At 45.3% G+C, this 25,850-nt stretch overlaps 3 protein-coding genes across 19 annotated transcripts; 2 read left to right on the forward strand and 1 right to left on the reverse strand.

The window, feature by feature from the left end:
- Positions 1-136: 136 nt before the first annotated feature.
- On the forward strand, positions 137-21,023 carry LOC6729129 (PH and SEC7 domain-containing protein). 17 transcript variants are annotated; one of them, XR_006541907.1, is made up of 15 exons: positions 137-907; positions 11,419-11,485; positions 11,562-11,615; positions 11,850-12,652; positions 12,720-13,841; positions 14,371-14,607; positions 15,021-16,096; positions 16,164-16,550; positions 16,604-16,767; positions 16,826-16,923; positions 16,989-17,264; positions 17,328-17,465; positions 17,526-19,199; positions 19,357-19,469; positions 19,545-21,023. XR_006541907.1 is itself a non-coding variant. In XM_039295088.2 (14 exons), exons 1-14 carry the CDS (start codon positions 770-772, stop codon positions 19,051-19,053), a joined length of 4,842 nt encoding a protein of 1,613 aa, XP_039151022.1. In that variant the 5' UTR covers positions 137-769; the 3' UTR covers positions 19,054-21,023. The 17 variants fall into 17 exon arrangements, 7 of the variants coding, with proteins under 7 accessions (XP_039151022.1, XP_016035773.1, XP_044779214.1 ...); XR_001599944.3 differs by having other exon boundaries at positions 17,526-17,740; XR_001599947.3 differs by having other exon boundaries at positions 17,526-17,740; positions 19,550-21,023.
- On the reverse strand, positions 20,827-25,849 carry LOC6729130 (uncharacterized protein YdcI). The gene is made up of 11 exons (XM_016174920.3): positions 25,563-25,849; positions 25,010-25,504; positions 24,522-24,953; positions 24,089-24,462; positions 23,748-24,030; positions 23,486-23,685; positions 23,233-23,422; positions 22,945-23,175; positions 21,561-21,693; positions 21,328-21,457; positions 20,827-21,261 (listed from the first exon to the last, which is right to left on the reverse strand). Exons 1-11 carry the CDS (start codon positions 25,718-25,720, stop codon positions 21,038-21,040), a joined length of 2,850 nt encoding a protein of 949 aa, XP_016035774.1. The 5' UTR covers positions 25,721-25,849; the 3' UTR covers positions 20,827-21,037.
- On the forward strand, positions 21,686-22,939 carry LOC6729131. Its single transcript, XM_002104416.3, has 2 exons — positions 21,686-22,317; positions 22,366-22,939. The coding sequence occupies exons 1-2, from the start codon at positions 21,749-21,751 to the stop codon at positions 22,883-22,885; spliced, it is 1,089 nt and encodes a 362-aa protein (XP_002104452.1). The 5' UTR covers positions 21,686-21,748; the 3' UTR covers positions 22,886-22,939.
- Position 25,850: the final 1 nt, after the last annotated feature.

The raw sequence follows: 25,850 nt of genomic DNA on the forward strand, positions 1-25,850 counted from the left end.
GTTGAAGGGCTTGATTTTTTCATACATTTCCTTTTATTTTTCTTTGTCAGCCAATAAATGAAATTTAATCTAGAACAAGTATAAAAGAAGTTTGAATAAATCTATCGATAGCAATGAAGCAACGGTAGGAATACTTTCAGATATCTATCGATATATTGATACTCTTATGCTTCCCATCCCCAGTGCAATAGTACAATTTACAATTTACAATCATTTAGTACAATCTGCGATATCTGGGCATCCACATTCGCCAAAAAATGTGCGGCTAAAACCCCCCGCGAACCGCAAAGCGGCGGCGAAACAGTCGGACAAAAGCGACATAAAGAAACGAAGCGAGAAGCAGACGGGCGAATTAAACAAGTTTCGTTTGCGTGGAACGCAGAATTGCGTGGAAAGAAAGCCAGCGAAGTCGAAGAAGAAGCAGAGCAACAATAATGCAGTAATGTTTAATGTTTAAACAAATTCGCCAAGGAGTTTCGTTCTTTTTTCCGAATCGTCATCCGTGAGTGCGTGTATGAGTGTCGTGTGTGTGTTTGTGTGCATGTTGTGAAGTGGAAAGAGTGGAAACAAAATGAGAGTGTGCAAATGAAGTTGGCCAAGCCCAAAACAGCGAGAATTAATTAAAGCGACTAAGAAAAGTGGCCGTCGCCCAAAGGATTAATCACGCCCAGGGGTCACCCACCCACACCGCCATCCAACCAACCAACCAAACAAAAACTCGGTGAAAAGAGTGTGAACCGATCGGCAGCAGGACGCCGAAGGACCTAAAATGAGCGAGGAACTGAAAGTGGTGCTGCGGCGCAGCGAGCAGCATTCCGGTTTCGGGTTTTCGCTACTCGGAACCACCGGACCGCCACATGTCATCTACGACATCGTCGAGAATTCGCCGGCAGCCGATTGCGGAGCGGTAAGTGAAGCAAACACAACAGCACACCGCAGTTGCAGCTCCTCTGCTCTCCTTTGTGTGTGCTGTGTGTCATTCCATTCCCGTCTGGGACAGGAGGAGTCCTCACACCGAGCGGCCCATGCCACCCCCTCATATCCACCCACCGGTGACCCCCGACCACCCACCAATGACTTCATCAACCACCGGGCACTGGAAGCAGCCAGCGAAGAAGCAGAAGCAACAGCTCCCTGCTGGCCTTACTTTTGGCAACGCCACATTTTCGACTACAGTAGAGCCTCGCCAAGGCACACCCGCTCAGTAGCGGGATTTATTATTTATTTATCTTGAAATAGAAATACGTAGCTGGCAAAATTGACAAAATTCATAGAAATCATGACAGTTTCTAGTTAAGATTGCTGTACCGCAATACGCACTTTTCCCTGGAAATATATAACGTTTGTGCTTTTCAAGAAATGGTTAGGCGATTTAAAAGAAGTGCTATGCCGAATTGTATGATTTCAGCACCGTTTTAAAATCTTTGAAGAATTTGTATAGCGTCCAACTGCCGTTACATAAGCTTTCAAACGGAAAACAAATTATTCATGACGTTTTATCTGACGCAAAGTGCATACGTACATATGTATGTACATACGTACATAGATAAGTACGATTTTTTATGGCAGCTGTTGGCTTGAGTTTTGGAAGTTGGATTGTGTGCAAAGCGAGCGAGACTCGCCCCTCGGCTGCTGATAAGAATATTTTCCACTTTTCCACTTCTTTTTTTTATGGTGATGACCATGGCTGTCTGCTGGCGTATGTGAAAGCATTTCAATTTGCACAACGGCAACAAAAAAAAAAGCGAAAAAAAAGCGAGAAAAGCGCAAATGAGAGTCCTCCGTTGGCGTGTCATCATTGTTTGCCGCTCGTGATGTCATCGTTGCTTTAATTGATGGGTGGAAGGGCGCTGGGAGGGGGCGAGGGGCGGAGAGTCGCACACAAAAGAGAGTGTATCAATTTTCAGGCTTGTTTTGCTTTTATTTACTATTTACTGTCATCGCATCGCATCTCGAATGTTTAGAGCCGAGTGCAAAAGAAAACAAAGCGGGTAAATACAGCGAACAAAACAGGGCAAATACTATAATTTGTCTTTCTTTTCAATAAAATGCCGATATGTTTGCTGTGCAATTGTTTTTGCCGTGTAGAGATCAATTTATTGTCCATTTAATTGAATTGGAATTCTCATGATATAACCAGCAGAAAGCGTTTTGTTCATTTAAAAAAAAACTACATATACTGTAATATATTTCTTATTTAAGAAATTTATCTTATCTAAGTAAATTCAGTATACCATTCATAGAGGATAGTCACCTTTTCGCAGCTATTACCAATTTGGATTTCTCAGAATGGGATTCTTCGCTGAACGCACCCAGCGGATATTGGATAAGAATGGACTTTACGTGGTGCCCATTTCAATTGTTATTAATTTCCCCATGCAACTGCAATTCGAAAGAGGTGCAACGCAAAGTTAACAAATCGTTAACAAATCGACAGAATGCAAATGCAGCGCTATTAAAAGCAATGCAAAGACAACAATTTATAAATAAACTTACTCAGGCCGATGCTAACACACACATAAAGCCTTCGACTTACTTTGTAATTATCGGACGTGGCAACAAAATAAAAAAAAAACGATTTACACGAAAAGCCAAACAGAATTCTCCGGCTTTGGTTGTTAAATTTATGCGCCCGACCACCAAAAACACAAAAAACCACAAAAAACTTGGTCCCGAACAAACAAAACAACAGAAAACAAATCGAAATGCGTGAAAGCGGAGTGCAAAAAACGCGTTGGGAATTTTAAATTGTTGAGATTATTAAGTAATTCCACACAAGCCCAGGTATGATGGAAAGCAACACAAATGCATCGCGGTAATTTTCTTGAGGCAACGAACTGACATGGACATGTACATGTATCTATATATATACATAATACATGTGTATATGTGTGTGGATGCAGCGGCACGCACTTTTTCAATTTCTTATCGCTTTCGCTTACAACTTGTTGTTATTTTTGTTGCCCGGCTTGTTTTGGGGCTGTTTGACTTGTCTTCTATCTACATACATGTGTATCTATGCACACACTGCCTATAAAGTGGGTGTTAAAGGGTATATTGGGACTTAGGGTGTCTAGAAACATTGTAGATTTTATTAATTTTTTTAATTTTGATAACAAATCTTATGGGTTCAATTGATTTGATACTTATGGGCTAAGAAAAATATCATATTCAGCTCCTAAGAAATTGTATTATTTAGGGTATCAGTTTCGCCCCACCATCTGTAATTAGTTGCCGTTTTAAGACCGCACCCTGTAAGACATAAAACCTAATGAGTAACCAATGCGTCGGATCCTCGAATGCAATTAATTTTACTTTTTATATGCCGTCATTCTGGTTGCGGTACAATTTTATTTTTCAATGAATGCACAAACACATGCACATACGCTCTTCTCAACTGGGTGTGTACAAACTGTGTGTGTGTGTATGTTGCATGTGTGTGTGTGTGCGTGTGCATGCTGTCGTCGGTTGTCTTTTGTCGCCTTCGCTTTTCCATTTCCCATTTTCTTTGGCTGGCTTTTCTTCTGCTCAGTTCCCTGCCTCCCCGCAGTTGCTGCTCTCTGTTTGTTGTCATTTCTGAATGCATTTGCCGCACGTTTGTTTATTTTCCCACTTCTTCAGATACATCAAGTATACACTCCACACTCGCCAGACGACAAAAGTATCTGCGTTCCGAGGTGGCTGAGTGGCAAATTGCATTGCATTAATTGCGCTAAAGTACTTACGCCTTCAATCTAATCGATTTATATAGATGTATCTGCGCACTAGATAGATTCGACATTAAAACCACTTTCTAAATATCTTCAAAATATATGTAAACACTCTTTTCTTTGGATCTATTATATCCCTAGTTAAAAACAAACATTGAATGCTTGTTTGCAACTCCATGCCAAACACAAATGTTCAAATAGCAAATACACAACTTGTTGTTGATGTTTTTCGAAATTATTTATATTCGTTTAGTCATTAATCTTTTGGGGTGCCAAGTAATTTGCTCTCTCCTCGCTCGCCACTCAAAATTACTTTTTTGTTGCCCAGTTGTTCGAGGAAAAGAATTTAATATTCACTTCCTTTTGTTTTTAGGGCAAACATAAAATCGCAAACTGGCTAAAAAAAAATTTAAAAAAAAAACCTTTTAAGCATCAGTTGTGTATACCTCGATGGCATTTTAGGTTGCCTTTTTTTATTTTTTTGCGCCTCCTGCGAAATTTGTAGCTTCTTTTGTTCTCGACTGGCGTTGTTGCAAAATTCTAACGTTATGCTTAATTATTCGTTAACTGGAAATGACAAACGACTTTTCGCCGTTGCCGCTTTTGTTGTCATTGTTCCCATTGTAGTTGTTGTTGTTGTTGCGGCTGTGGGGCTCCGCCCACTGCGAGTAACAAATTAATTGCCACCGACAAGTCGCAGACAAAAAGGAAAAACAAAAAACAAAAGCAGAATGGAAAAGAAATAGAAGAAGCTCTTGGCTCTTAGCTACTTATTGATTTTCACCCCTTCGGAATGCCTGTGTTTGCTGTTATGATCCCGATCTTTCGCCTTCTTTGGCAAATTGCGGGTAATGACAATTGACACGTTCAAGAATAAAACGACAACAACCAAAACAGACAGCAACAAAACAGAAGAGAAGAGTCGCGCAGGTCGGCAAACTTCAAGCTCTGAAAAGCACAATCCAGCAAACAAGCATTCACTCGATTACAATTGCGAGATAGAAGTAAATGTCAAGAGATGGGGATACGGCTTTAACTTCTGCCTCAAATGCCCCATTACAGGGTGGTTGGAGTTTATACCACGTAGCTGAAGCTATCCGATGGCGGAGATCCACACTTAAGATACTGTATCTGTAAAGTATCAGACGGAGATATCTTTAATCGATAAAAGATACTTTTGTGAGTCAGAAGTGTGAGATGCTATTTAACTTATAAATAGTACTACATATTAATGATTTATAGTAGATTTTAAGTAAACCTCTTACCAGATATTAGTAATCAGAAAATATATGCAGATACAAATAATAATCTACAGGGCATCCACATAGCCTAACTACGAGTTTGGCCCTATTTGTGCATATATTTCCCCCTCCCTTCTCAATCGGTTCACTGGGAGTCAAAAGTGCAAAAAAGTAGAGTAAACTCGCTTTAATTGAATTACAAAAACAGGAAAATTGCGCACGCGTTTATTAAGTTGGTTTTCTTGCTGCCTTTTTGCTCTTTCTGCTCGACGGAAGGCAGTCGGCCCAGCCCAACTAAATATAGCCGGGCTCGGCTTGGCTCAGTTCGGTTCCATGCGACCCGGCTTTTCTTGAGCTCGAGCTTCGTAGGGGGTGGTGCCCGTACTGCCGCCGCTGAGAGGTGGAAATGGAGTGGATACTTGATGGGGGATGTGGAGGAGCAGATGGAGCTGGGGATGGAGACGGAGACGGAGGCCTGAGGTGCACACACCGGAGTACTCAGTGTGCGCTCCGTCGCTGCGGTTCGTTGCACGCCACGGCACAGCGAGCAGCAGTGGCAGTGGCTAAAACAGTCAAAGAAATAATAAGAACAATAAGTGCATAAGGCACTCAGCTAGCCGCGGCTCCAGAGATGCCACAATTAATCACAAAAAAACACTTTTTAAGTGTAGGGTTACACCCCGAACCAAAAACCTGCGAAATAATGAATCATTTAAAGTGACTGAAAGATGGCATGCATTATTCGTATACTTGCTTACTGAAGCTCACTCACCCCGAAATTTATGACTATTTATTTTTTGATGCATCATATAGACCACATTCGTCACCTGAAATATTGTTATATGAAATTACGCTCGAATTAAGTGGTAAGTGGTTTGTTTACGGGTTTATCTAATGTGATAATGTCTTAAATGATACGCGTAGTGACGAAGCGCACCTTAGGAGTGTGGCAAGGAACTACTACTATTACTTAAAATCTGCTGTAGTCCAGTTAGTAGCCATAGCTATAAGCTAGCCAACTGGCCATCACCGCCTCGGCGGCTGACTCAGATTCAGATTGAGACTCAGGCATGCAAAAAGTGCCGTAGAAAGCTTAGCGGCGAGCGGTAGCAGCCGTAAACTTTGCGCTAAATCTCGAGCATTTATATTTGGCGTTGTTTGTGTGCTCGCTGGCTGGCTCACTCATTTATATTGGGCTTGTGTTCGTGTGTGCGTCCAAGCATTGCCAAAGATGCAACAAATGCAGTTGCAGCACATAGCACATGCGGCAAGCAGCAGGCAACGACCATTTCGGGCGGGTGCAGTGCATCCGAATGTGCATCCGAATGGTGCTGCCACTTGCCGGCTGTCTGGCTGCAAATGGAGTGGCGGCACTTCTTGTCCCATCTCATGTCGTCTCGTCTCACCTCACCTCATTGTTTCCTTTCCTTTCCTTTTTTTTCTGTTTCAAATGCTCAATTAGCCGGCTCGTTTTTCGTACCTACCCTGCCCCTTGCAGTTGGCCATTTACTCACTCCCCCTTCTTGCGACTTTCTGGCCCACATCTGCAAACTTTGGTGGGGCAAATGCTGCTACCAAGGCGAATGCAAATCGATAACAAAAATAAACTCTGCCTATGCACATTGTTTAAAAAAGAACAAAATCGAAATACTAAACCGGAAAAAAGTTTCTAAAAGTAAGCTTGTAGATACTTTTGTATCTTAAAAACTCAGACTCAAATATCTTCAAGTTCTATACCCCGAAATGGATCTTCTATGATTACATTTTATGGATCGGATCATAAGGATCATCATTTCATTAAATATTCATAATGAGTTGAATGCTTATGAGATCAAATTCTCTAAGTGTAACTGACAGCCCAATAAAAACACACACATGTAGACTAACTTTTTGTTTGAAAAACATTTGTTGTTGGTGTCTCTACTTTTCGTTCTTGTTGCAGTTTGATTTTTATGCGTTTTGCACAAATGCAAATCCCGCACGAGCCGCATTCACGCACACACTCACATATTCACATATTTGCCAGTGAATTCCACAGTGCCAGAGATTCACACAAACATCCCGTCCATTTCGATTTTCCGGCGTAGAAAGTGCGCACATTTTTCGGATATTTACAATGCGGGGAATACACAGTAAATAGGGGTAATAAAGATGGCTAAACATTGATTTAAGCTTGAGATAAAAATACTCGTGATGCAATCGATACACTCAAACCTTGAAACTCTAGACAAAACGAGTGCAAATTGAATAAAAGAGAGAAAAGGCTTAGCACAAGATTTTAAATATCCATTCTTAAAAGAGATAAAACTGGATTATAAAAATTGTTTGTTTAGCTGGCCAAATTAAATTACTAAATTTGCTTGCAATATAATTAACATACTTTGCCCCACGAAATATGGGGCAAAAATTTAGTGAAATTTGTGCCCGTTAAGACGGCAAGCTTTTTAATTAGGCAGTTAGAGATTAAGCAAACAACTTGCCCCCAAAAAACCCGAAGAGAGTAGAGTGCATGGAAAAAGGTATAATCTTGCCAAATGTACATATTTGGTGCTGCCTAGTGGGTGTGAATCACTCAATTCCCAATCTCCAGTCGTCGAGCCCATTGGCATAGTTCTGATAAAGTTCGCACTTTATTAACATAATGGATCGTTCGTCAAGTGGTTCCCATCGCCGGAATTATTTAGCTAAGCGGCGGTGGCGATAGCATCACTATCGCCATCGCCATCGCCATTCAGACCATTCGAGGCACTCAAAGCATTCATTCGACTTCCGATTCCCGCGATTACACAACACCCAACGGAGCATGATAATGAAATAAAGCAATTCATGCTAATTTGTTGCTCCCCCTCGCTTTATTTGGTGCAAATATGAAAGGAAATCCACAATGAGTGTGCCGCAAGGTCGTCCAAATAAATAAAACAGCAAAAACGAACGTGTGTGCTGCTCGCTCGCATATATTTGATCTGCTTTTGTCCAGCGGCATTCTGTGCAGATGTTTATTGGTTAAACATGATAAGAGAAGTCGCCCCCTTGAGCCGGAAAAGAAACCCTTTCGAGCCATAACTCAGGTGGCTAATTGGTGGTTGGAGACATCTGAGTACTCTTGGGGCTTCACAATCCAATATTACATATATGTAATTCCCTAAATTCCATAATTTCCCACTCTACTTAATCATAGTTTGCTCATTCCCCGTTTCTATATTTCAATTTCGCATATAATGGTGGGTGTGATTGATGTCCAATGGTGGATCCTATGGATCTAAGTGCCGTGCCGAAGGACGAAACGTGTAAACAAAGACCAGACGAAGCCGTGTAGAATGCAAATAAATAGCCAGGGAAGTGGCAAAATCATTAGTCCAATAACAGGCTTTCGGATTGAGTGAGAGCCATGGGCTCCAAGTGTCTGGCTCCGACCGCACACCCCTGTCACCACCACCACCGCCGCCATCGCCACGGGTCTCAACATTTTTTCCGTTGAGTGCGTCACTTGTGACGCCCACGTGGCAAGCGGACTGGCTGGCTTCACCTTCTGCCTGCCTGCCTGCCTGCCTCAACATTGATTTTCTGGGTTCTGGGCGCTCCGGCGAAAAAGAGGTTAGTGGGCTTTACCCTACCATTGCTGCAGTCTGTCAACGACTCTGCGGCAATGGGAGTCCAACGACCATCCGATGATACTGCCGCATATAACCGTAAAACGGTGAAGGTAGTGCACGGCATCGTACTTGACTAGGTCGTCGTAGTCGCTAATACAATCAATCAATCGCCTTGTTTGCCACCACCCACACACACACACATACGCGAGTACCCCAAGTGGGCGTCGTGTTGTTGCTATTGTTAATTGATATTGGTTTAGTTCGTGTCAATAAAGCGTCATTGAACCAAAATCAAAACATACACAAGGAGAGCCCCGAAAAATCGAAAAAACAAACCATTGTTCACTTGGCATTAATTGTGGCCTCAAGTAGTCGATTATTGAAAGCCGAATGTGACGTGAATGCTAAATGGTATTGTATCTGATATGAGTCCATATGCGATTATAGGGAATTAGGAATTTCCTGATAAGCAGAGCCCCTCTTTTCTATTTACATAAGTGTCGTGTTCAAATGCTTCCCCTTTAGGAAATACCCCACAGCACTTGTTTTAGTGTAAACATGGGACTCCATTACCGGGATACCTGGGGGTTCCTCGAAACCACTTCGAAAGTAAAGTGACACACTCATTTTAAACAAAACAATATGGCAACTATTTGAGGTTCTTTAAATATCTACGATAAAAATCAAAAATAGTTTAGGATAAAAGTATCAGATATAGTAAGTGTACTTAAATTTAAGGCTATCCCTTGTGACTTTGTGACTATCAGGAAATCTCATTGGCTCAATCACTGCGATGACTTGTTTTTGTCTCCACCAAAGTGCAGCTCATCCTCTTCATCGCCCAGTCAACTTTTTCTTTTGCTACTTTTGCAATTTGGAATAGGGGCATGACATTGCGGATAACAAACAAGACTGGTGACCACACCAAATACGAATGGAGCTGAATGGAATGGATGGGTCGTTCAAAATGCAGGAGAGGCTCTGTCCAATTGTCATTGGTGTCGTTGGGTGTAAAAACAAATCAATTCGAACCAATTTCAATTTGAGGAGCCAGCGGTGTGCAGCAGTGGAAGAAGCGGGGTCACATGCAAGCCAGGGGTCAAAGGGTGCGGATGGAGCAGATGAGATGCGAGGAGGTGGGGGGGGTTATGCTGTGGGTGGGGGAACGGGTCGGCAGCCGAGTGTAACTGATTGATTTAACTTTTAACTGTGCAGCCTGCTGGGTGCTGGTTGTTGGTTGTCGGTTGCTTGACTAGCTCGACTCGACAACTTTGTGCCCAGGGGGTCCCACTATCTCAGTGGCAGTGTACAGCGGAGCTTAGCTAAAACAGATGAATCTAAACTATCTTTATAAAAGTCTGCATATTGTGGTATAAACCAAGAGAAAACTGATATGGATGAGAAATGGATTCTCTGGCGGAAACTTGTAAGTTTTTCACACAGTTTCATTTCAAGGGGTTCCACTGTTATCATATCTTATAGCTATCGTTCGCTGCTCCCCTCCAGAGCGTGAAAGTGAAATGCAAAAGCAATTTTGTTTGATGCGCTCAACTGTGTGTGTATGTGTGTGTGTGCGTGTGGTTGTGCATCTGCTGATGACTGCTGGCTGTTTCAAAGTGCCTAATCGAATCTTGGGAAGCTCTGTGCCTCGGTGACGCTGCAAGCCATTAATCGCGGCTTGTTATCAAAAGGCGGCGAACACGTTTCCAGGTTTCCGAAGTGGCCAAAAGTGGAGAGTGGTTGGTTCCTTTGTCGTGTTATGCAGATGCTGCCACGGGGGAAAACATCAAATTTGCATTACGGGTTTGACTTTCTTTTCGCCTAGAAATTGCCAAAATGGGTTGGCTCGTTGGGTGGCGGCGGCCCGTACGGATGTTATGTAACTCAGTTTGTCGACATTTTTTGGGCGGCACAATTAATTTAAGCACAGTCTTAATTGAATTGCATTGCCGCCCGCGGCAACAGCAGCAATATGTGGCACCCACTCACTCTCTGTCCGAATCTCTCTCTCTCTGAATCTCTGGCTGCAAAGTTTCCCGGCTCTCTCTCTTAGCCCAGTTTTCCCCCCATTTCCGGCTCTCTCTCACGCTCTCTCGTCTTGGCCAAGTGCAGACCTCTCTGGCAGACCCACGATTTCCTGGCAGTTCCACCGAGCGAGACATAGTGAGAGCATAAATTAGTGCGACTTTTAGTTTTAATTGCCGCCCGCAATTCGCGTCAAGTGTCTCCGAAGGAAGCACACACCCAACATCCTGCCTTCCAACCAATCTCCTGTACATTAATAATAACCAACGCAGCCCAGTCAGGAAGGCCATGGAGGAACAGAACTAATTATGCAATAATAGTACAAAAGTAATTTGAACTCCTTGTGTGCATGCATTCGCCATGAATCCAGAGACGCGTGTCGCCGCGTATCCAAACCCAAAATCCCCAATGCTTGCTGTGGGCCTAGCATAGCATATTTATTGAATAATCTATGAGTGCTGGGCGGCAGGCCGGAGGTGAAGGTTGGTTCCTCCCCCACGTACCACTCAACCCCGGATACGGACACCGAAAAGCTCTTCAGCTTGTGTTCGTACGTCAGCAAGTAAATAAGGCGCCAATGTCGTCCCACGTTGTGATTTCATGCTGTTCTCCGCCCGCCGCCCGACAGCTCCCGCAATTTCCCGCATTTCCATCGAGAAGAAAATTAAAAATAGTTTACAAGTGCCGACAGCCCAACATGCGAATAATAATAACAAAGCCAGCCAGCCAGCCCAGTCGAGCAAAAGGAAAATCAATAGGCTTTCTGCCGTTGTCAATAGAATCGTAGAGGGGCATCGAGGGCCAGTGATTTGCCTACTAAATGCGCCTCTCTGCTTCTCCATTTTGCAGGTTGAGGCCGGGGATGTCATCCTCAAAGTCAACGGAACGGATGTCCATCGCTACACAACGAAGGAAGGTGAGTGCCTGCTGGGAATAATGGAATGCTGTCGGAGAAAGCTGTGAATAATTAACCGAAACATATTTTTGAACAGTTCTCAAATGCCTGCGCCTGTCGGAACAGCTGGTGACCTTGGAGCTGAAGCGAGGTAGGTGGAAATGTATATCATTCCTCGAGGATGCAAACCGGTCTTGAACCAAACCAAACCAAAGCGAACCAAACTGAACTGAACCAAACTGCTTTTCTAATTACCATGATGTCTTGGATTTTTTCAAGGTTTTTCAAATGGTTCTTTATGTGTACAGCACAACCATAAATCGGTTTGCTTCTCGAAGAATAAACTTGAAGAATCAAAAAATTAAAATTCCCTTTTATCTCTCAGATCCCAAGCTTAAGGCGCGGATCAAAGAGCAGCTGGCCAACACCCAGAGTCCGCACTATGTGGACATTGAGTCACCGAACATCTACGACTACCACAGCAGCAGCACCAACTCCTCGCCAAATCACCGGCCAAACGCTGGTGGCAAGGGGGCGGCGACCACGCCCTCGCAGAGCGGACTGCGCTACAAGTCACCGACGCACTTGCCCTCGCTGCGCCAGAATTCGTCGCCACTGCTGGCGAGTGGATCCACCACGACCACAACCACCGCCACGCATACACACAGCCACAGTCGAAACTCCTCGGCCAGCTCCACCAAGATCAAGGTGGTGGAGACGAGCATCACCACCTCGACCACGAACGTAGTGGGCCTCACATCGCCCACGGGTAGTGTTGGTGGTGGTATTGGTGGGGAGGCCACCTCACCCACCTTCCGCCCGTCACGCATTCCACAGGCGCTCACCAAATGTGCCGTACCCAAGCCCGTGCCCGTTCTCCATTCGCCGCAGAATAAGCGGCCACGCCCTTCGCAGATTCCGACAAAGGCGGCGAACGGAAACGGGAACGGACATACCGCCCATCTGCCACCGCAATCGCTGCAGCACTCCAACAGCTACAGCGGCAGTCCGGTGACCCGGCAGCGGTTTGCCGATAGGGAGCCGGAGCGGGAACCGGAACCCAATTCGGCGCCACCGCAGCCGGCGAAGGCTCCACGCTTTGAGGCTTACATGATGACCGGTGACCTTATTCTTAATCTGTCCCGGACACCGCAGACCAGCAATCCGCTTCCCGCCCAGGCCAAAAAGGTATGTGATCCATAAATCGTTTAAACCAATATAAGCAAAAACCTACACAAAACATTTTTTTTTACAGATTGACAGCCTTCGCGATTCACCCAGTCGTTTGGTTAATCCGCGTATCAACGGCGCACTAGCACCGCGTGCCTCTGGTGAATCCTCGCCCACGTCCTCCTCTTCGGTGGACTCGCCCACCAACACCAGCTCAGATTCCGTGAAGCGCGAGGCGAAGCTGCTGCAGAAGCAACAGCAGCAGCAGCAGCAAACCTATCAACAGCAACAGCAGCGGGACAGCATCAACAACAGCTACAATCGTAAGGATTCGCTGACCAACGATACGCTGCTAATGTGCGAGGAGTTGGAGCCTGACGAGGAGGCCGAGTATGTCCTGGAAGAGGACAACAAACAGCAGCGGCACCGCCAACAGCAACAACGATACCGTCAGCAGCAGAATCAGCAACGCTACGAATACTACCAAAACGAGGACGAGCTGGAGGAGCAGGAGGAGGTTGAGGAGGAGCGCGAGGAGGATCAAACTCACTACGACATCACCAATATCGAAACCTATCAAAGCGGTGTGGGTCGGGGTGACGACGATGACAGTGATCGGCAGTGCCTGGTAGACGACGACGATGATGATGATGCCTACGATGATGAGGAGAACGATGCGGGCGACGAGGACTACTCCACCAACTCGCTGGGCTCCGGTTCAGCCAAGCAACGATTGCGGGCGTTGAAACAGCGCACTGCCACCCGCCAGCAGCAGCGAAATCGGGATGCCGTCGACTGTGCAGGTCGCTCCGGATCGGGATCTTCATCTACCACGGTCAAGAGCGAGGCTGGCGGTCTGGGCCTAGATGAAACCTCCTTCTCAGTGCCAACCTCTCCGATCTCGTTGTCGACGCCGCTGATCGACAAAGAGACGGCCAACTCGGTGCCCACGAGCCCGGAACCCAGTTCGCTTGTTCCGGAGTCGAGCAGTGGCGCTGGCGCCGGAGCCGTGGTGGTGCGCCGGCACAACGGACATGTGGTGCGGAAGTGTGATGCCGCCGGTTTCCGCACCAGCAAGTCCGAGGACCATCTGCAGCAGATCCAGCGCGAGGGCATCGCCGCCGTGATACCCATCGACATTGATGAGGATGTGAATAGTTCGCTGAACACGCTGCTGGACACGCGTCAGGACTCCGAGGACTCGCAGGTGAGACGCCGCCGCGCTTAGGTACTCCCCATCCACGCAGGATAGTCCGCCGGATAGAGCTAGACAGCGAACAGCCGAATTTTCCTTCCGCCAGATCTCCCCCAGAACACTCGACACTCGTAGTTGATGAGTTACAAACCCCGCTCTCCGTTTTAAAGTGCTTATGTAGAGTTCGGTTTTCGTTAACTGGTTTCTGTAGTAGTCTGTTGACCATATATGTATATGTGTATGCGTGTGTGTTAGCCATTGCATTGTACTGTAAGCCATTCATATCATCTAATCATCCCTAGACCTAGACCCAAACCAAAAAACCCACTGTTTTTCTTGCTCACTTGTTAACTTGTTACCTCGTTCGTTTCAACTTGCCTACCTAACTTAACTTACTTACTACTAAACAACTCTCTGTCTATCTTACTCTCTTGTTTCGCGTTTCTTTCTTCTTTCGTTTTCTCGTTTCTCTGTTTCCTACTTTGACTCTTCTCAAATCGATTTGATATGCGCAATTTATTGTCCCCCGTGAGCTTTCTAGTCGATGGCCACTGTAATTGTAAACAACTCGTCATTGGCCTCGAACAACAACGAGGGCGAGCAGACCGACAACCGCAGCAGCAGCAGCAGCAACTCCAGCGACAACAATAACTGCAGCAGCAACACCGGCGAACCAGCAACGAGTGAAACTGCAACGGCAACTGCAACAATCATGACTGCAACATCAACGAGAACGATGAACTGCAGCAGCAAATTAAACTATATTTTATGCAAAAAGGTTGCCATTTGCATAGTTGGCATGCTGATTAATGTGACTTTTGATTTTGATTTCGTTTCGATTCGATTTTGCCGACTTTGATTTTTTGCCTGCGCTTGAAAAAGTTTTGTATGTAGAAGATGAGAACCTTTCGACACCAAACGCTTGTCCACAACGTACATACATACGTACATCCACACCGCAACACCCGGACCAAATGCATACCACCTAAGTTTCTGACACTCACACACAGAACAGACACCGAACGCTTCCAGCACTCGGAAAATTGTTTAGGACTCCACAGAGAGATTGGGCAACGGCAATGGAAATTCGAGATCTGACAAAAAAATCCATAGAGCATAAATCGATTAACGACAACTTTGAAAACCTTGTTACTACCGTATTACTAATCTCTGGTTTGTTGCAAATCCTAGGCATCGGATCGCGATCGGATCGTGTGGACTTATAATGCGCCACTCCAACCGCATCAATTGGCGGCTCTCCAGCGACAGCAGCAACAGCAAGAGCAGCAATTCCAACAGCAGCAGCAGCAGCTCCACCAGCAACATCTGCAGCAACAGCAGCAGCTTCAGCAGCAACATCAGCAGCAGCAACAACAGCATCAGCAGCAGCAGCAGCAACTCTACGGTCAGCAATCGCATTCAAATTCACATTCAAGTTCCATTAGTTCGTCGCCCCAGCACTCGGCTGTGGGCAGTCCGGCCTCGCCCACGTCGGTTTCCTCGTCGGTGATGTCCTCGTCGGGCTCCAAGGGCGCCCTGGGCCTGGGCAGCAGCAGCAATGGTCCGATGGCCGCCGTGCAGCAACAACAGCTGAGAGAGAGGGAGCAGGGCGGCCAGGTCGCGCAACCGCCTAGCGGGATTCCTGGCTTGCTTAGCTGCCCAGGTGGTGGGTCCGGAAACAATGGTGGTGGTGGAGGCATTGGTGGTGGTGGCAACAACGATCAGAGCGTCTCAGAGGCCATTTCGAATATATCTAGTCCCGACTACCAAGACGACGATAATTTATTGAGTTCTCGCGATATTCTAGGCGGCATGGTACTTAGCGATCCCAGTGATTCGGACTCCACCATCCTCGTCTCGGACGCGGCCGCGCAGCAGCGCCAGCAGCTCAAACAGCAGTTGCGCGCCCAGCAGCAACAGCAGAGAGAAAGGGAACGGGATAGGGATCGAGACAGGGAACAGTCCGAGCACAAGGTGGTCATCCAAGTGCGCGGACTGGACAGCAACAGCAGCGGCGGCAACGGAACTAACGGCCGCTCCGAGGAGGATGTGGTCACGCTGACGGACGAGCCGCTGGGCACGATGACCGTTGGCATGAGGGATGCTTCGCCGCCAGTCTCTGACGATGGCAGCGATGTGGAGTCCCTCCACTCGTATCACTACTCGCCCAAGGCCGTGGACATGCCCTCGGCCATACGCCTGGCCAAAAGACTGCACTCCCTCGACGGTTTCAAAAAGAGCGATGTGTCGCGACACCTCAGCAAGAAGTGAGAATGCAGATCTTAAATTTAAAATTTTCAGAAACATTTACTAATAAATCTTTTATGTTTGCAGCAATGACTTTAGTCGAGCGGTGGCCGATGAGTATCTCAAGCATTTTACCTTTGAGAAGAAGTCACTTGACCAAGCGCTGCGTGAGTTCTTGCAGCAGTTCTCCCTGTCCGGCGAAACGCAGGAACGGGAACGGGTGCTAGTGCACTTCTCCAAGCGCTTCCTCGACTGCAATCCTGGCACCTTTAACTCGCAGGACGCCGTGCACACGCTGACCTGTGCCATAATGTTGCTGAATACGGACTTGCACGGCCAGAACATAAATCGCAAGATGAGCTGTGCGGAATTCGTCGACAACCTGGCAGATCTCAACGATGGCGAGAACTTTCCCAAGGATGTGCTCAAGTCGCTTTACCAGGCCATTAAGACCAAGCCGCTTGAATGGGCACTGTAAGTTGCGAAATGTAATATCTTCACTTTTTACTTATCACGTGTTCCTCCAGAGATGAAGAGGCAGGTGATCTGCAGCAGCAAAGAGCCAACAATAGTGCCCTGGGCAATGTGGGCCACAATCCCTTCCTCGATCCCCCGGAAATGGCCACGGCTGTGGAATACAAAAAAGGCTATGTGATGCGTAAATGCTGCTATGACAGCAGCTTTAAGAAGAGTAAGACCATTATAAAAACTAAATCGAGGGAAGTGTAATTTACCATCATATTTGACAGCTCCCTTTGGCAAACGCTCCTGGAAGATGTTCTACTGCACGCTGCGTGATCTTGTGCTGTATTTGCATAAGGATGAGCACGGTTTTCGTAAAAGTCAAGTGAGTATTAACACACCATGGAAATGGTAGCAGCTAGCATCTATAACTTTCCAAATATTTAACAGATGTCCGACAATCTGCACAATGCAATACGCATACATCACGCACTGGCCACCAAGGCCAACGACTACACCAAGAAGCAACATGTGTTCCGGCTGCAGACGGCCGACCAGGCCGAGTATCTGTTCCAGACCAGCGACTCCAAGGAGCTGCAGTCGTGGGTGGAGACGATCAATTACGTGTGCGCCGCTATATCAGCGCCTCCGCTCGAGGGTGGGGTGGGCAGTCAGAAACGATTCCAGCGACCGCTCCTGCCCAGCAAACAATCCAAGCTGATGCTGGTAAGTACAAGAAAGTAGTCACTCCATGTGCGGTTCGTTAATCTTATAATTCGTGCATTACAGAAGGAGCAGTTGGATTCGCACGAGGTGCAGCTGGCGCAGTTGGATCAGGAGCTTAACGAGCACAAGAAGGGTCCTATTCCCAGCAAGGGCTTGGCTCTGCAGAACTACAAGGAAAAGGAAAGCTACTTGCAGTATGAAGTAAGCTTTTATCACATCCCTTTCCCAATGAATAGAACCTATAATACCTATTATCTTTAGCTTCGTCGCTACCGCACCTATGTGAGCATTCTGAGCGCCAAGATGCTGGCTGATCAGCAGCAGCTGGAGCTGCAGGCGCAGCATCCGTCTCCAGCGTCGCACGAGGAAGAGGCCGACACATTCCCAGTGGGCACCACCGCCTGCACGCCACCCACGCCGCAAAGTATTAACCAGAAGGATCAGCAGAAGGAGCAGCAGCAACAGCCAACGAACAGGTACAGTCAGCAGCAACGCCCCAGCGGCAGCAGCTCCTCGTCCTCCGCCCATGTGCAGCAGGACATTGGCTGACGCGTAATGGGAGTTTTCTCAGCTTGTGTGGTTTAAGCGATCGCTCCGATCGATTCGTTACATTCTATTCTTGTCCTTAGCTACATGTTTTTCTGTTCCTCCCGCTTTCGTTGTCATTTTTTTTGTTGAGCTGCTTTCCCAATATTTCATTACTGTTGTGTTGTTCGTTCCGCAGACCGCCCAGAATCTCGGTGTCAACCAGTTTGGCCTGGCGCAAGATCTTCTGGGACTCGGTTTGCTGCGGTGTTCTGTTGTGTTGCTGGCATTATTGTACTGTGCTCACTGTTATTCCCTAATACTTTCTATGTGTAAATATATTTCGTGTGCGTTATTTTTGTTTGGCGTTTTGCTGGCATCATATTACCACATCCCCACATAAACAAGCTTTACTTTTGAATAGTTTTAACTACGATACGTATAACAATAACTGAATTCAGACTTAAGCGTTGCGCGTAGGCAATTAAAACCACGAGGAGACGGAGACCCCTAATGTAATTAGTTCTTATGTGAAAATGGTTTTATTTTGGAAGCAACCACAACCACACAACATGCTGTGAAAACTCAATGAACAATTCGTAATTGATAATTAGGAATTTAGAAAACCAAATGGTCGACCGTTTCAAACGATTTAGAGACAAGATTGGAATGGTTAACTATAGAAAGCAGTTTTTTGTAGCACTAGTAGCAATCCAAAGTTTTGGCGTTAAATGTATACAAACCAAAGAATATATTTAGAAACGAAATTAAACAAAGAATTGTAGAAAACACAAATGTGGTTCACTAGTAGCAAACGTTTACGTTTAAGCCTAAGCTAGCGGCATTCCAAATATACATGCAACAACATAATCACTCAAAAAGAAAAAAGGATTATACCAGTTTTATAAACCCGCACACATCCATCGGATAGATATACAATTTAAGTAGACGAATCATCCCACACCCACACTGTACACAAGTTGCTGGTGATTTCACCGATGTACCATATATGACTCATGCTAACCCGACGACATTTGGTGACCCCGAGCCCTAGGTGAACCCAAAGCAGTTGCCGTTACTCGTTGCCCGTTGCCATTCCGTTTTCCCGTTCAAATGCGTTCAAATGCTACGTTCCACCCAAATGCAAGTGAAAAGTGAAAAGCAAAACCCAAATGGAAGAATTCTTCAATCTTACAGATGGTTCGATGTCTTCTGCTGCTGTTGCCCACTCTGGCGGCACTTGATCCATTCGAAAAGCCATTAAGCAACTTAGTCTCTTGCCAAGATTTAGCCACATCAGCCACAGCACACGAAGCACCACAACTCAGAGGCTAGTGATCCGCTCCAAGAGGTGCTCCTTGTAAATGCCCCGACCCGTACTGACCGACCTGATCACCTGTCTTATTAAATGTGAGCAGGCCGAGGCCAAAACTCAATGTTAATTGTTAACTCTTCAGTGTCTAGCTTGGCTTAGTGCGATCCCAAAACGAATTCCCACCATCCGACGACCCGTTTTTTTGTTTCCAATCCACGATTGCTAACCTCGCTTATCGTTCTACACTTGCAGAAAAGAGAAGAAAAAGAAATAATTACGTTTTATTTCGCTCTTGATTTCGATCATTTCAAAACTCGCATACCAACACACACACCTACATCACAATCCCCGCCTCCTGGCTATCGGTAAGTGCCATGCCCACATAGAACCTACCAGCAACTTCGACTTATGCGTCTAACTATCTTTTCTCTCCCCACCAGAGAAGCAGGCGATTGAACGAATTTGAATAGAATACTCCAAAATGCCACGCTGCCTCCGAAGGGAACACAAACAGATCAGATCCACAGAACCACTCACTCACTCGCATACTCAGCACCACTCACGCCACGCCACGGCACCACCCACCCACTTACACTCAAGCGTTGCGGCTGTGCCGTGTCTGCCACTGAAGAAATTCGGAATTCGTGCACTTTCAATCAGTTAAAACCCCATCGGGGGTTACGAGGAAGAGATCATTTGAGACAATTAGACTACCAACGCGATAATTAACGAGGAAGAATTTTACGTTTGAAGGTCGTTCATCAGAAGACATCGGCATAATCTCGGCAACCAGAGGATTATCTCGAATTCGAGCAGTTGATTTTATATGTACCATGCTACTTATCCCGAATGAGGGTATTCGAGATCGGTTTCACCTGATTTCAAGCTACACAGTCAAATCGTTTCGAATTTGAATTATCGTTCATATTTGCTCCGCCAAAGATTCTGCTGGACGGCTGTTTAGGAACGAGAATGAAAACTGCTTATACACATAGACTTATTATTACAAGAGTTGATAAACAATACTTACATCATTACCTATGCTATCATTATAAATGATAAAAATAAATTATTAATTAATGAACAATATCTCTACACAACCACAAGATGGAGAACATCGGCAGTAACAATAACGAAATGAGAATTGAGAAGAGGACAAGCGCATTAGCATTAATCCTAAGCAATTACTACCATACCGTGTACAACTTGTTTTTGGTCTTTTGCGATACATTATCACATTAACTGTTTAGGAACACTTACTCCAATATTATGTACGGATTAATATATTTATTTAAACAACTATCGGTTGATTACGCGACATGTCCATGTAGCTAGAATATGAAATTAAATATCCATTACGGGGTAAAGAGAGATGGAGGAAACAATAAATTTAAATGCATCATATATTTTTGAATATATTATGATTATTGTATTGTGTAATTATGTAAATGCAGATTATATAACATTGTTTATAATAATTTTTAACAATTCTACTGAAACGGCAATAAATTCGAAAATACAAACTAACTAAAAGTGAAAGCAACTTGCCTGCTGCAAACCAAGCGCCTAAATGTATGCATATTGTATATTTATTTAGTCAAACATTTTAACTGGCTTACGAGGGCATCACTTAGTTTCTAAAGCAATACATTTTCGATAACAATTCATTTAAGACAACTTGCCAACTTGTGGCGAGAAGGGAAACAAGAAGACGAACGTGGAGACGGTGATTTTTATGTGAACATTTATTAATAACTGATAAGCTTTGAGTAAACTTAGGAAAGCCGTTATACTATGCATATACACCCATATATATATTAATATATATATGAACTATATATAGTATATATGAATGAATGCTCGTGTGAGCAACCAAACAATTACGATATGAATCATTAAATACTTCCGAAAGCATTAAATCCCTGCCGTTTGTCTAATCCTCCGCCTTGAACTTAAACGAGGTATCCGTCTCCAGTAGCATATTTTCCAAACGTAATTCCAACTGGCGTCGCTGCAGATTCACCCTCACCACCGATGCCACAATGCGATCGCCAACGCTCAGCTGCGAGTTATTCATGTTACTGTTGTGTATGAGGCCAACGCGCTCCACTCCGACGTCCACGAAGGCGCCAAACTGGGTTACGTTGGTCACGGCACCTGTGCGTCGGAATAGTTTCAATAAGTACATACATATATGAAATGGCTATCAAAGTCTCCACTTGCCAGTGACCACCTCGCCCATGCAGAGATCATCCAGCCTAGTTAGACCTTGTTTGAAGAGTGGCCTCTTGTCAAGATCTGCTCGATAATCCTTTAGCAATTCGCGTTGCAGGGCAACCAACAGGAACTCCAACTTAAAGGAAATTTATTTTAAATTATTTAAACATTGCAATAGGCTGCTTAAATGATTTCTGTACTAATGTTTAGTATGTAGTAAAAGATTGAATGGCACTTACCCGCTCCATGGGCAGCTTGTGCTGCTTGGCAATGCGATCGAGATTCGGCTGAGACGAGGCAAACTGCTTGATGCTAGCTATAAAGCTAGCCTTGCCCACATCCGACAGCTTTAAGTCACATTCTCCGACGATACTGAAAGCACAAAAAGTATTTGGTTTAGAGTTCAGTTTTCAAATTTTCCATTATAATGATTGCCAAGCTAAAGCAGCAATATGCGGAACGCTGGCATTATCCTCCAAGTGTGCCACCAGCCAAGTTGCGATATGTTGCGTGTGGAAAGGTAGCATTCTACGGCCACAACGATAAGCCGAAGTACAAGCCCTGCTGGCAGCATCCGCTCAATGTACAGGACCAAGCCCGCTTTGGAGTTTGCTGGGAGTATCCGCCGGAGCGGTACAAGCGTCGTCCGCTTCCGCCACCGTGCCGGGGATCGACAATTCCCATCCATTTGCTGAAGCCAACCTTCAAGCACTGTGAGAATATCTACTCCCGCTACGATTTTAGGCTTGAGCAGTGTGTGCACGAGCAAACTCTAGTTGTTGACCAGAAAATGAAGGCCCTAAAGAATGAGCTGGAACAGGCCAAGCCATTCCAGATTGAGAAGGTTAAGGAGATGCGTTACCATGGAGTGCGTTATCGCATTTTGGCCAGCTCGACCGGATGCACCAAGACTTATCCCGAGTACATAAGCCGGATGACCGAAGAGCGGGCCCTTTGCGAGTTCCAGAGAGCCTACAATTTCGTCAATCAGTCCCAGTAAGTCTATTTAAAATACACAGCCATTGCTAATTTAGAACTTTTTAGCACCGATTTGAGCAATTTATACCTGGACATGAGTGAGTCAAAAAAGGAGCTAGATCAACGCGTAGCCAGGTTGGACCGGTCTTTAGATAGTACATTCTTGAAAGAGCTAGTTTCGGTGCTGCAAATAATCGAGGATTTAAACACGTATTTCTTTGGCGTAATCGTGAAGCTGAAGACGTGGGCGGAACTGATGGACCCTATGAAAGAGCACTCTATAGAGGACTATCTGGGGCTTTTGTGTCAGGAGACGGACTTCCGGACTTTCATGAGCGCCGGCATAGAGAACTGCACTTGCAAGCGGTGCGACAAGAAGGATCCCTTGAAGCCGTACCTTCCGTGCTGGTGTCAAATGGAATCTAGCGAAGATGTTACAAATCTTAAGAATTTTGATGACGATTGTCCAAAGAACATAGCTGGCATCACGCAACACGAAAGTGACATTGTGACACCCAGTGACACCTCCTTGTTAGTGAGGGCAGCGGATGAGAAGGCCAGGCTTGCGGCGAATCAGGCGGATTAAAGTCTCATGTTATCATTATCATTTATTGGTTAGTAAAGTAAATTGAAAATCGGACTTACCTTTCCACAACGTTGTAGCTCTCAGGATGCACCCAAGTGCAATCTAAAGGATTCTTTATTTGTCCTCCAACGCTTAGGGGTTCGATGCGCACAAAGCCGGCGCACTGGACAAACGATTTCTCACCTATGCTTCGCACGGAGAGCAAATCCTTCCGTGTCTTGAATGGTCCTTTCTGCGTACGATGCTCAATGATCTTCTCCGCTTTCTTTTCCGACAGACCGGCAATGTGCCTATATGGTGGTGAAAATGAACAATGTATACCTTATTGGACCCTTGATCACACTTACTTGAGTACACTCAGACTGGCTGTGTTGAGGTCAACGCCAACATAACTGACACACTCGGACACAACGTCATTCAACGATGCGGTCAAAATCTTCTCAGAAACATCGTGCTGGTACATACCAACACCCAGGTGACGGGGCTCTATTTTAACATATTCACTCAACGGATCGTTCAAACGACGCGCTATGGACACTATACAAAATATGTTTGGTATACTTATAAAAGTGTTGCTTTTAATTCGATCGTCGTCCAAACCTGCACTCCTTTCGTTTGTATCCATTTTGGGAAACTCCTTGGCGGCCACATCGCTGCAGGAGTAAATAGATGCTCCATTCTCGTTAACGATGCTGTAGCGAATGATCCTGCTGTCCAGAACGCCGGCGTGAAACATACCAGTTAGCCAGTGCTCAGTTTCGCGACAGGCAGTACCATTGCCCAGGGCAATAATTTTACAGCTTTCGAAAAGGCAAAAAGAACATGTTAATAACTATGCAAATTGAATTTAAAATATATATACTTGTGATCTGAAAGAAGCTGAACCAATTTCTGTTCAGCATCCCGCTTGTTTGACATGGCACCATGAGGGTAAATAACACCCGTGTCCAGCACATCAGCAGTCTCGGATATAAGCGCCAGCTTGCATCCATTTGTAAAACCAGGATCTATGCCCAAAATGCGTTCGCCTTTCAAGGGAGACATCAACAGTAGCTGCTTCAGGTTCTTTGCAAACACATCAATGGCTGCCTTTGTGGCTTTTTCTTTTAGATCGGCTCGAATCTGCCTGCACATCAAAGGCTGCACTGCAATTAATAATTAATTAACATACAATATGGAGTTTTAGTATATTCCATATCTTACACTTCTTTGAGTAGCACTCCTCTAAGGATTTTGTGAACACCTCCCTTCTTAAAGGATATTGCAAGCCTTGGTTCATGTACTGATCGGTTATATAGCGCATAAGATCTCTTTTAAGGTAATCGTTCGTTTCTAACTTGACAGAAAGAAATTTGTGCTTCTCACCACGATTGATGGCTAACATTTGATAAGGTTTTATAGATCTAACATCACCCTGGAAGTTAAAATAATTCTCAAACTTCGAACTGTCTAATTTCTTGTCTGAACTTCGGTTCGATCCTGTACTGGAGCTTGCTTTACTAGAAGAAGAACTAGATGTAGACGATTTCGCCTCCTTGGTCTTGCTGCACTTGAGGAATACCCGGTGCACGTTTTGCCTAGAAAGTTATAGCAAATCATTTCAATAGAAACTTCCTAGTTAGGTACAAGAGCTTACAATCTGCGTATTTCCTCCAAAACATTTGTGTTTTTGCTGATGTTGTGAATAATAATTTGACAGATTCCAGTCATCACCAGTGCCTCCGTAGCCAAAGCCTCGTTTCGGCGGTCCACAATTTCAGAAAGGTTAACCTTAGGTGCTGAGCCATACAGCAAACAATCGGCGTACACCTCCAAGCCCAAAGCTTTGGCGCGTTCCGCCAAAGTGCCCTTACTGGCAGGTTTATAGGGGGCATAAAGGAACTCCAGTTCTTCGTTGGTCTTGGCGCACATTAGCTCCTCTCTAATTTCCGCATTCATGATGTTTTCGCGCTGCAATTTACCGATAATATTCTCAGCCCTTTTCCGCAGATCGACGATCTCTGTATACGTATTCCGAATATCTCTAAGGCGATCTGGAGCGATGTGATCCACCAGATCTCGACGGTACCTGTCAGCAAACACATAAATATCAATGCGAAGATAAATATATCAATTATAGCGTACCTGCAAATAAAAGGTATGGTGTTTTCATCCTCGAAGAGCTTTACAATATTTCGGGCTGCCTGCGGTTGTATGTTCTCAGTTTCGGCCAGGAGCTCGTGGATGTTCCACACCTTTCGTCGCTCCCAGAAGGAACTGCGTCCTGTGGAATACTTGTTGTGGTGGGAGCTGGCTACAATATCGTTTGGTTGTGCCCTTGCTGTTGAAGGCACAACGTCCTCCTTCTCAGGATTAGTCTCATTGGCAGCCGATTTCAAGTCTTGTTTATCCTTTCTGGCGCGTTTTCTCTTGGGAGCCGGAGCTTCTGAATTGTGTTCAGTGCCTTCGGATCCATTACGTTGGTTTGTAGTTGAAGGTGTGTCCTGGACTACCGATTCCGGATTGTTCTCATTGGGACAAGCATTCTCGTCCTCCTTTTCTTTGTCGCCCCGCTTTTTCTTGCGAGCTGGTCCCTCAGCAGCTGTTTTTTTGGATGTTGGAAAGCGCTGGCGTTTGGTCCTGGAAGGATCTCGGGTAAATATATTATCCCTTAGAGGATAATAAGGGTATGACTTACACGTTGGTCTGCACGCTTGCAGCGCGATCTATCCTATGACTCTTGGTCTCCTGCGGCCTATAATCGTCGTCTTCCGTAAGGTTCAGTTCCTCATCTGAGTCGGAGGTTTCAATTACTACCTTTTTAGTGGTTGCAACGCGTCGAGGTCGTTTCGACATGTTGTAATCTATTCTTAAGATTATGTTTATTAAGCACAATATTGTAATTAATTAGCTTAACAATTTCTCTTGCCCTCTTTGGGCGCAAATTCGTAAATATTCGATTGCGAGTGACAGCTGTTAGCGGCAC

This window comes from Drosophila simulans, chromosome 3R, assembly GCF_016746395.2.
Source record: "Drosophila simulans strain w501 chromosome 3R, Prin_Dsim_3.1, whole genome shotgun sequence".
In the NCBI taxonomy this organism is placed as follows: domain Eukaryota; kingdom Metazoa; phylum Arthropoda; class Insecta; order Diptera; family Drosophilidae; genus Drosophila; species Drosophila simulans.

What these genes read in the sequence shown, in the direction of transcription:
- LOC6729129 (XM_044923277.1), top strand. Translation starts at nt 770, where the DNA reads ATGAGCGAGGAACTGAAAGTGGTGCTGCGGCGCAGCGAGCAGCATTCC. An exon ending in TCGCGACACCTCAGCAAGAA is followed by an intron (nt 16,097 to 16,163) that starts GTGAGAATGCAG and finishes TTATGTTTGCAG; the next exon opens with CAATGACTTTAGTCGAGCGG. An exon ending in AAGCCGCTTGAATGGGCACT is followed by an intron (nt 16,551 to 16,603) that starts GTAAGTTGCGAA and finishes GTGTTCCTCCAG; the next exon opens with AGATGAAGAGGCAGGTGATC.
- LOC6729131 (XM_002104416.3), top strand. Translation starts at nt 21,749, where the DNA reads ATGATTGCCAAGCTAAAGCAGCAATATGCGGAACGCTGGCATTATCCT. An exon ending in AATTTCGTCAATCAGTCCCA is followed by an intron (nt 22,318 to 22,365) that starts GTAAGTCTATTT and finishes AGAACTTTTTAG; the next exon opens with CACCGATTTGAGCAATTTAT.
- LOC6729130 (XM_016174920.3), bottom strand. Translation starts at nt 25,720, where the DNA reads ATGTCGAAACGACCTCGACGCGTTGCAACCACTAAAAAGGTAGTAATT. An exon ending in TACAAACGAAAGGAGTGCAG is followed by an intron (nt 23,423 to 23,485) that starts GTTTGGACGACG and finishes TATTTTGTATAG; the next exon opens with TGTCCATAGCGCGTCGTTTG. An exon ending in AGCTACAACGTTGTGGAAAG is followed by an intron (nt 21,694 to 22,944) that starts GTAAGTCCGATT and finishes TTGTGCTTTCAG; the next exon opens with TATCGTCGGAGAATGTGACT.